We start from the raw sequence: 10,743 nt of genomic DNA on the forward strand, positions 1-10,743 counted from the left end.
CTTTCAGCAATCCATCTGGAGGAAGACCCCTTGGGGGTAAGGCCTTTTCCTACCAAGTCATCTTTGGCCAACTTGGAATATGCTTCACTATCCTGTCCTGGAGGATTGGTGAGATTGTTTTCCCCCCTCATTTGCTGGCATTGCTCTATACTGCCTTATGCTGCTTAAATAAAAGCTACGACTTCATTCTAGGTTGGGTTAATTTAGGTTGAGCTAAGTTATATTCTCTCAGTATTTTTCTACGATGGGATATGTTCTGGAAATTCTTAATGTGATTAAAAGAGAAAATCCTTGTCAGAGTTTATATATTAATAAAATCCTATCGAACTGTATAACCTGGTGTCCAAGTTCTTTTTTTCCTGGAAGTATTACCCAGAGTAAGATTCAAAAGACCCCTCTTGCAACACAGGTTTAGCCTGGAAATAATGCAGGTTAACACCCCCTCAAGAGTATTTCTGGAAAACACACACACATAATTGAGTATGACAATAAAAGTTGCTTTTATTATAAAAATCTATACAGTGAAATACCAGACATAGCAATCATTTATATCTGGTTTATTTATATATATATTATATATATATATATATATATCCACATATATAGTTTTTACTTATATCAAAGTAAAACTATGTTATATCACAAAATGCCTAAACCTACCATTTATTGCTCAATAAGAATGGTACAACACACACTCTTAGCATAACTGTTGCCATGCTACCTATGATACTGAACAGCCAAACACTGCATAACACACACAAAAGCAGCTGTTAATAATTCTGAATTTGAACCAGGTGGATCACTCACTTTATAAAAATATTGGAATCATATAGATTTAAGCATTATAAAGGAGGAATATATTATTTAAAACATTTAAATAGTGCATATTGACATTTTGCATGTGGTATATAAAACATTCATGTACAACACTATACAGTACACATAAGTTTCAATGTTTTGATGCACCTGTGTCTGCAGACAGAAAAGTAACTGAAGTGTACAGTGCACAATGGAGCTGAATAAAAGCCACAAATGATCTCCAGATTAAATTTCCAACCTCGCAATTCACTATGGTCCACTAACAAAAAAATCTCTAATTCTGTAAAAAGGCAAAGCATCAAAATATAAGCTCATTTTACTGCTCTCGTTCATGTTCCAAAATTACATGCCTACAATCACACACACACAAAGCCTTTCTGTAGCAAACAGACAAGTCTGGAGTATCAAAACCCTACTTTTAAAAAAATCTATCCCATGTCAACACATTGACCTGATGAATTTACATGCCAGCCACTTCTTTGCAAAAAATCATTTTTTTGGTCTTTCAGGAAGCAGTGAGAAAAAATGTTTGTGCTGACATCAGCTGATCATAAATACATGCAGAAAATAGGCACATGCAAAAACATGGCCACAATCAACACACACAAAAAAATTCCCCAAGAGCACCGATTTAAACACTTAGGGCTCAATCAAGTCCTATCAGAGACACAGTACCCAAAGTCATAATACAGATGAGATTCCCCCAAGCAGCATTTGCACATGGTATTGATCTGCTTGTGAGGGCCTGAAACAGAGCCTGTACAGACACTGTGGGAGCTCTGTTATTCCCTACCTGGAATCCCTCTGTGTGCAGGTGCTGTGCCCATATCAGCACTGTAATGAGCTCTTAGGATTTTGTCATATTTGAAAAGAAAAATATTAAGGGGTGTTGTGTCATCTATATTAGACTGGGTAAATGTTACCAAAAATGTTTCAGTTCTGAAGCTGTATCATGCAAGAATCATATGATACCTGCTTAATACCAAAGGTTAAATCACTTTACTTTCCATTTTTGACATAGCAGAAGGCTTCTTTCAAAGCTTACTCTATCCATTTTAAGTCCATCACATTAATTATACTGATTTTTAGCCCTTGATAAAATACACTTATTTCAGATACAGCAGTTAAATAACACAGGCCTGTCGAAGCTGTACAGCACCATCACATTCTCCCCATCAAGGATACGAGGCAGGATCCAATTCAGACCACACACTAGGTCACCATTAGCTGATGAACTGATAAATTAACAGTAATGCAAGTCTCGTAGGCAATATGTGATATAAATGTTCAGTTTTCCAAGTTTTAAAAATACAACACGCAAGGTCACTTTCTGGTTTGTCCATTGTAATCTGAAATTGAAGAGCAAATGGGAGTTTTAAGTTGCAATATCCACAGGCCATAAACCATTCTATTACATGACAGATGTCATTTGAAACCAAAGTTATTCCACAGCTGTCCTCTGAAAGGCAGTTCAGTTTTGGTGCTCAGGAACACAGTTGTGTTCTTAATTTGCTGCCATTGTTCCCCATAAGAAAAAAGGCAACTGAGTAGTTCTGTGTTACACTAAGAAATGCAGACAAAATGAAGATAGCAGGTCCAGAGTTTTTGAATGGTTATTGTTCTACAGTCTTTTGAGAACATGTAATAATAAAAAAGAGAAGAAAAAATGTTTGCTAAAGATGGACAAAACAGTCTCAAATTGGTAAGATTTTCATTAACTCTCTAGATAGGACCTACTCGCCCTTCAAATGTGGCACCATAATAAAGTGTACAAAAACAGCATTCTTTCAACTGCGCAAGACAAAGCAAACACCTAACAAGTACTATGACAGCATAAGAAAACAACAGTTCAGTGTTATGAAGAAACATAACTTATATAGACTTTGAAGAATCTTGTTTGCTGATGAGAACTTCAAGAAGCCGAAGTTTGGCCTTAACTTTCTTGTACTCTCTGTACTCATCAAGCATGGGAGCACGATCTTCTTTCTGAACATTCCTGTAAAAAAAGATGGCAATATTAAGAAAATTCTGGCCAATTTAAAACTGGTTCAAACCAATTCAGGATGAATCTAGGGCAGTGGTTTTTCATGCTGTATCAATGATCTCATAAGGTAGTGCAGTCTGCACCACATCCTGTTGTCCTTCAATCATTTTTGTTTGCCCTTCTCAGCTTCTTGAAACAAAAGCATGCAATTCAAATTCCACAACAGTAGCTGTATTACTTAAGTCTGTTTCAGCCAAAACAGTGAAGTGTCTAATATCACCTGAAGAACAAATTTACTGCAGCATCAATTCTCATGAATTGGGCTCTGGATGATGATGGTTTATGCTGTAGTCTTCAAGATGTGACATGACACTGTTTAATCTCATTAAAGTAGTACAAACTGTCCCTCTCTTTGGCTATTCGCCAGTGCATTACAGAAAATAAACAAAATAGGCCAAGAGAAAAAACTGGAATTAAAACACAACTGGAAGCACTGATTAGGGTGATCTTAGCAGCCAATTTTTCTACCAGGATTTTAAGAATGTGAAAACTGCCTTGCTGTATTTTCAATGGTGGCCAGACAGGTGCCTCAAGTAGTTCACAAACATGTCACAAAGGCAGTGAACTAAGCTAAGTTAGTGTGAGCTAGCTCACACTTTTTTAACCTCTGGCTCATACATTTTTGTCTTAGCTCAGGAAGGACGGCTCCAGAGCAAACTCTCTCTGCAGTGGCAAAAAGAGAACTGAGGGAGTAGCGCCCCTCCTAGTCATGGGATCGTTTGGGTGGGAAAACGTCAGAAGGAGATGAGGTGATCCTAGTCTATTAGAAAGCTTTGGAAATCTTTTCCATGGCTGGCCTGGGACAGCACAGAAGTCATGAAGATGGAACATACAAGCCTGCTGTGATTCCTTGCAATGCATTCTGCAAATAAAATTGCTTGCATCCACCATGACTCAGGTAACACTTGAGATGTTATTAGAGCACAGTCTGGTCCTAATTGTATGATGACTTTCAGTTAATGAGGCCTCATGAAGTGGACAGGGTGCTTCAAAATGAGCAGCCCACCACGTCGATTCTTGCCCCTCATGACTAATAGTATCAAGCTGTGCTGGGGTGGTTGACTGGATCCAAAAGGTAATAAATGCCTCTCTGTGGAAGGGCACTGTTCCAACCCCTTTGGAAAAGGTGGTTGTGTGACCTTGCCTGAAGAAGAGCAACTACTGCCTGGTGGCTAATATTCCATTATTGGACAAGATGCTCAAATGGGTAGTGGCTACATAGCTTCAGGCAGTCTAGGAAGAGACTGATTATCTAGACCCACTTCGGTCTGGATTCAGGCCTGGCTTTGGGATGGAATCAGCCTTGGTCACCCTGACTGATTACTTTTTCTGAAAAAGTTACAGGGGAGAACATCCCTGTTGACTCTACTGGACCTTTCAGTGGTTTTCAAAACCATTGACTACGGTGTTCTTCTGGAGAGGCTGGCTGGAACAGGGGTAGGGTGCATAGTGAATTGAGGGTTCCACTTTTACTCAACCCACCAATTTCAGAATATGTTGCTGAAGGACTCCTGCTTGGCTTTGTGGCATTTATGTTATGAGGTCCCACAGGGTTCCATCACCCCACATGCTATTTTACATTTACATGAAACTGCTGGGAGAGGTAATCTGGGAATCTACAGTGAGGTACCACCAATATGCAGATGACAGCTCTATTTTTCCTTAACAGCTAAGCCAGGTAGGTCTGTGGAAGTCCTGAATGGAGAAGGTAGTGGGATGGATGAAGGCCAATAAACTGAAGCTCAATCCAAATGAGAATGAGATGCTGTTGGTCACTGAAGAAGCTGCTCAGGGACTGTGAAGTCAGCCTGTCCTGGAAAAGGCTGTACACCTGCTGAAGCAGCAAGTTCACAGCTTGGGGAGACTACTGGACGGAGGCTCAAGTCTCCTTCGTGACACATAGGAACATAATTTTATTACGACTGCAGATCACCCAGCAATAACATAATCAACAGTGTCAGCAACAGATAAAATATGTACATACAGTAAAAACAAATTCATAGCTTTGCTATACAATAATTTTTGAAGCCTGCATGATAAAAAAGATTTAACCAGGTGCTTCTTTATTAAACAAGCCAAAGCACAGAATTTAACCTATGGCACCTTTTATCAGCTACAGCCATTTCTTGAAAAGCATGATCTGGCACAGTAAACCATGCTCTGATCGCTTCCAAGCTACATTACTGTAATGCACTCTATGTGGGGCTGACTTCGAAAACAGTTCAGAAACTTCAAGTGGTCCAAAATGCAGTGGCCAGGCTACTATCAGGTTGGTTACAACGATCAAATCACCCCTATGTTGAAAGATCTGCACTAGTTACCCATCTGTTTCTGGCCACAATTCAAAGTTCTGCTTCTTACCTTTAAGGTGCTAAACCAGGGGTACCCAACCTTTTTTAAGCCTGTGGGCACCTTTGGAATTCTGACACGGGGGGTGGTAGTGGGTATGACCACAAAAACAGGTTGCTTGCCTGTAACTGGTGATCTTCAAGTGGTCATCTGTGCATTCACACCCATGGGATACAGTGCACCTGCGCTGGATCGATCGGCATTGTAGCAAGGAACCCCATCTAGTCCAACACTCTGTCACACAGTGACCCAAAATACCAGGTGCCATCAGGAGGTCCACCAGTGGTGCCAGGGCACTAGAAGCCCTCCCACTGTCCCCCCCCCAGCACCAAGAACCTGTAGCCTGCCACCCCAAGCACTTGCCCCAGACCAAGAGTTCCTAACTATACCTTGCGGCTAATAGCCACTGATGGACCTCTGCTCCAATATTTATCCAATTCCCTCTGGAAGCTGTTCATGCTTGTAGCCGCCGCCCCCTCCTGTGGCAGTGAATTCCACGTGTTAATCACTCTTTGGGTGAAGAAGTACTTCCTTTTATCCCTTCTAACCCAACTGCTCAGCAATTTCATTGAGTGCCCATGAGTTCTTGTATTGTGAGAAAGGGAGAAAAGTACTTCTTTCTCTACCTGCTCTATCCCATGCATAATCTTGTAAACTTTGATCATGTCACCCCTCAGTCGTCGTTTCTCCAAGCTAAAGAGAAAGTGTTCCAACCCTTATATCATTCTAGTTGCCCTTTTCTGCACATTTTCCAATGCTATATTTTTTTAGGTGTGGTGACCAGAATTGTACAAAGTATTCCAAATGTGGTCGCACCATCAACTTATACAGGGACATTATGATACTGGCTGATTTATTTTATTTTCCTTTCCTAATAATCCCCAGCATAGTGTTGGATTTTTTAATTTATTTTTATTGCGGTCGCAAACTGTCTCAACATTTTCAGTGAGTTATCTATTACGACTCCAAGATCGTAGTCTCTGCCAGTTCGGACCTGCACAGCAAATCACATCTCCAATTGCCAATCAGAAGCCCTGCTGGGCAAAGACCCCATTTGGCCCCATCCACTTTCTAACAACACTTGGTGGATGCCAGGAACTATATCCGTGAGCACCATCGTACCCCACCACATTGGGGGCCCCTGACTTAAACAACTTGGGGGCAGGGTACCTGAAGGAAAATCTCCTCCAATACTATCCAGCCTGCCAGTTAAGACCTGCCTCTCAAGCCCTGCTATCTGTGCCCCCATCTTCAGAGCTGAGGTGGGTGGTGATTAGAGACAGGGCATTTTCTGCGGTGGCACCTCACCTTCACAACTTTTGCACACCTGGTTGGGGGGGGGTTCTTAAGCACAGCTGTAGCAACATATTTTCAAGTCTAAAGGGAAAAGCACTACTGAGGTCTCTTGGGGCTACTGTCCCTTTAAGTTTTGTTCCTTCTATCTTATTCCCAACTTCCTACCCTGTTCAGCCACTATAATTATCAGGTTTTTTTTGGGGGGGGGGGAATTTAAACATTGTGCTCTTTTTAGTCAAATGGTTAGCTTATTTTCTCTCTTATTTCCTTTATCAAAATTAAGTAATTATAAAATTGTGGTATGGCTGCGCAGAATCATTTTTTCTAGTGTTTTTTCCAGGCCTACTTATTAGAAGCCAATGATCGCCTTAATGTGAAAGACCATCATCCACAAAGTTGCACTGTTCACTGAAAGAATTAAAATATAGTTACTTGCCATAGAGATTCTATGATCAAAGTTATTTCTCTCTCCTCTCCAACAATTTCAACATCTTATGGCACATGCATTAAACTTCTTTTTGGGCAAGCATCGTGTTCTATTAAGTCACCATCTACATTGCAGCCTCTTGCACACACAGAAATACATTTTTGCATGGAGAGGACTTCTGTACCACAGTCCAGTAAGAGTTTTCCACTGGGTTTTAATGTTGGTTACATTTTATCTGTTCTGCAGATTTTAGTTGGCCATTGCACATTTAAAACTAGAGATCCAGTGGCACCTTAAAAATTAATAACATTTAATATAAATTGAGCTCACTTCTTCAGATATCCAAAAGAGAATCATACTGGGAATCCTACTTAAGGGAAAGATTACAAAGTGGGGTGAGGATTAAGGGCAGAGAGTGAATTCTACCACAAATCTTTCAGCTATAGATACTGTGGGGAGGGGGGAAATAAGAGGTAATAAGCTTAGGTGTGAATCCCATCATAAATCATTCAAGTGTGAACCTCTGTGTGTCTGGAGCAGAATTAGCAGTTACAAGTATTAATTTTATTTTGCTACAATAAACTAGTATTGGCTATCCCTCTGCAATATTTTATATCTGAATTTTAGTTATTTTAGGGGATTTTTAGGCTGTGTTTCAAATGTTTCTACTATGGCATATTTTATAGAATGACTAAAATCAACCACATACGTTCAATTAAACATTGCAGCTATGCTATTAAACATTATGCTAAAAGAAGGTGGGAGAGGATTGCAAATTCACTCCTGCCAGAGCCCAGGAAGAATAGAACAACTTTTACCTGATTCCTAAAATTCAAGAGAGACAGCATTATGGAAACAGAAACAAAAGGAACACGCCTTAAAAAGATGTCACAAAAGATGCCCCTAATAGCCCACTCAACCTCCTTTTAGAAAGTGAGAGGACAGCAGTGGGCAGAGTCATACTTCAGGTCTCCTGTGATCCCTTACAGGGCTTTAGAGGCAAGAACCTGCACTTTGTATTGCATCCAAAAACAAACTGGAAACTAGTGAAATTCTTCCATAACTGGTGGGATATACTAGTTGTCAGCCAAGTGAAATTTCCCAACTATGTTCAAAGGCAGGCCTATATAAAAGCACACTTGTGTGTTTTTTTTTCATCTCATTGTTTCCATTAGCAACAATAATGCAGTCTTACAATCACTGAATGTTAAACTAACCTTCCATTTTGCTGATAAAATCCCTCTTCAAATTCCCGTAGTGTTTTCCGCAATTTCTTTTTCTCAGCTCTGGCTTTCCAAAGTTGCTCCAATAATTCAGGCCTAAAAATTCATTGTAAAAATGTACATCAAGTCATCAACATTGTGACAGATATTCCATCCACTACAAAAACAATGAATTAGATGACAAGCAATGTTTGCTAAGAAGTTGCTTCATTTCTTAACAGTCATCTCAGTGCAAAAAGGGCTGAACCATTCTCTTGCCAATGAGATAGAAAACAGCTAAAAAAGTAAAGCAATTTAGCTGAACTGCTAAACCACAATGTCATTTCAGACAAAAATCCTCCCTTCACTTTTCCAACTCACTCCCATAAACAACCACAAATCTTTGTTGAAAAAATATCATATATTTTGATCAGTCTATTACATCAGTTGCTTTATACTCTAATTGGCTTACATGGAAGCTGCACGGGTACTAGACAGACGAAGCTCTCGAGTCAATTTCTCTTGACTTTCTTCAGCATCAGATTCTGAGTTTTCAACTGGGCTAGCAATCTGTATTTGGGCACTAGATTTCAGGAGATCAGTCAGTTCTGATGACAGATCACCATCTTCTTCCTCTTCCTGCAAGATAATGCAAAAGGAGTTAAAGCCAAGTGTTATGCATTTTATCATCTAGCCAGAGTCCCAATATGCACAATAGTTCTGCACATGCATTAAGTTTTTGCTTTTATTAAGGAACAGTGGGGCATTACCGTGAAGCCTGCTGCAGTGAAACTCAAGAACTCATGCACTATTGGATTAGAACTACTGTCATCTACAGATGAAAATAATACCAAAAAATACCTTAATTTCCTCAAAAAAATGGGCTGTTTCTCCTTCTATGATAGGTTGTAACATTTGGCTGCGTCTCTTGGTTGATGGTGAGCCCTGAAATATAAATAAATTATTAAGATATAGAAATTATATTTCTTTTCATTTTGTGCAAATTATTTTTAGAGCATACACACAGTTTAATTCTATGGGCCTTTCCATGCTAGCAAAAACAGCACCAGAAAACCCTAGGGTTGCCACACTCCCAATGGAGGTGGGGGTTCTGCTGCTGGCCGGCCAGCCAGTGGGGGAGCGCCACCCTCAAAGAGCCCCAATGTGCCCATCGTGGTGACATCACCTGGAGGTGACGTTTTCACATGGAGGGCACTCTAGCATTTGGCTAAAAGCTCTATGGAGAATATAGAGTTTTTGGCCAAATGCTAGAGCATTCACTGTACCATGTGCCTGATGCGATGATGTCACTTCTGGGACATCACTTCCAGGCCAGAAGATCCAGGAAACCCGGGCCGGAGGCCCCCACTGGAAGCCAGGTAAGAGCTGACAACCCTATGAATCCCCTAAGATTTACCTTTAGGCTTTTAATACCAGCAAAACTGAAACCACTAAATCTAACACGGCACCAACATCCTAATTATTGCAAACAGGTTGAAGTTCTTGTTCAAGTTTTAAAGTACAAAATGTCTAGAAAAAGATAACTATTTTTAAAAATGAAAGTAACTTCAGAGAAGTGTCAGTGTAGCATATTTGAATGAGCAAGGCAACAGGCTCTTGACCATGGCTGAAAAACCCTGTAAGAACTCTCAAGATAAGAGCTGGAGTTAACAGTCATCAATTATCCCAAACCAGGGAACCATGTAACAGTGGATTAAGAATAAAAATAGGCTAGTTGCAAATGTCTCCAGAAGGGAAACATTATCTTTTTTTGCTAACTTAACACTGAATATTTGGCAAACATGAAACACAGACTCTCTTTACTCACAAGGATGGGAGTGATGCTTGCTCGAGTCAGCATTTGTTTCACAAGCCTGTATCTGTCATAGAGGGGTTTAACAACATGCCTTTCTTCTCTGGAAACCTGAATGAAGAAAAGATACTCAACATGTGACTACAGGAAAAATCAAGCTTTAGAGTGGATTCAGTGCCCTTAAATGGTTCTTCCCACTCTTTTTTTTCTTTTTTAGTAAACTTGGCATTGTAACTCACAGGATGCGAGCCTTAAACATATGATTGGGTGTGTCCAGTTGTTTAGTTTTTCTGAATAAATTCTGTATTTGAATGTGCATTAATTTGAAGGGATGTTTATAAACGTTTAAACTATCTGCCCGTCTCTTGGAGGCTAAGTGATGGTCAATGAAAACAGACCCTCTGCGTCTTTACTACAGCTAACATACTTGTATTACAACACAGGAAAGATAAATGCCCACCCCCTATCGATTAATGGATAGAGGACTTATAAATTTATCAGTATTTGAATGCACAACATATAAATGACAACTGTGTATGGGAACTATTTTTAGATATTTAGAAATCTTTTATAGAAACTTATGTGTGGATGTGCACCACTATTATATTTTTACAAGAGGGGGACCCGCGATACTCGCGGGGGGGGAGAGAAGAGCCCCGTCTCCTCCATCCCCCCCATCTCCCCGAGGCGGCGGGGGGCGGCGGCAGCGGCGAGGCCGGTGTTCGCCCCCCCTGAGGCCGGTCTTCCCCCCTGCCCGCCCCCCCGCCCTGCCTGCCGGCTCCGGGGGGGGGGG

The 10,743-nt window shown here is 40.5% G+C and overlaps 1 protein-coding gene across 1 annotated transcript in view; it reads right to left on the bottom strand.

Moving 5' to 3' along the window:
- Window positions 1–654: 654 nt before the first annotated feature.
- FAM13B (family with sequence similarity 13 member B) overlaps window positions 655–10,743 on the bottom strand; it is a 98,774-nt gene continuing 88,685 nt past the window's right edge. The window contains exons 19-23 of the mRNA XM_015413799.1: window positions 9,966–10,061; window positions 8,999–9,082; window positions 8,610–8,776; window positions 8,153–8,254; window positions 655–2,815 (exon numbers count right to left, since the gene is read on the bottom strand). Of these exons, the coding sequence (XP_015269285.1) occupies window positions 2,692–2,815; window positions 8,153–8,254; window positions 8,610–8,776; window positions 8,999–9,082; window positions 9,966–10,061 (573 nt within the window). The 3' untranslated portion in view covers window positions 655–2,691. The remainder of the gene's footprint in view (window positions 2,816–8,152; window positions 8,255–8,609; window positions 8,777–8,998; window positions 9,083–9,965; window positions 10,062–10,743) is intronic.

This window comes from Gekko japonicus, unplaced genomic scaffold (genome assembly GCF_001447785.1).
Source record: "Gekko japonicus isolate JY-2015 unplaced genomic scaffold, Gekko_japonicus_V1.1 scaffold863, whole genome shotgun sequence".
Lineage (NCBI taxonomy): Eukaryota > Metazoa > Chordata > Lepidosauria > Squamata > Gekkonidae > Gekko > Gekko japonicus.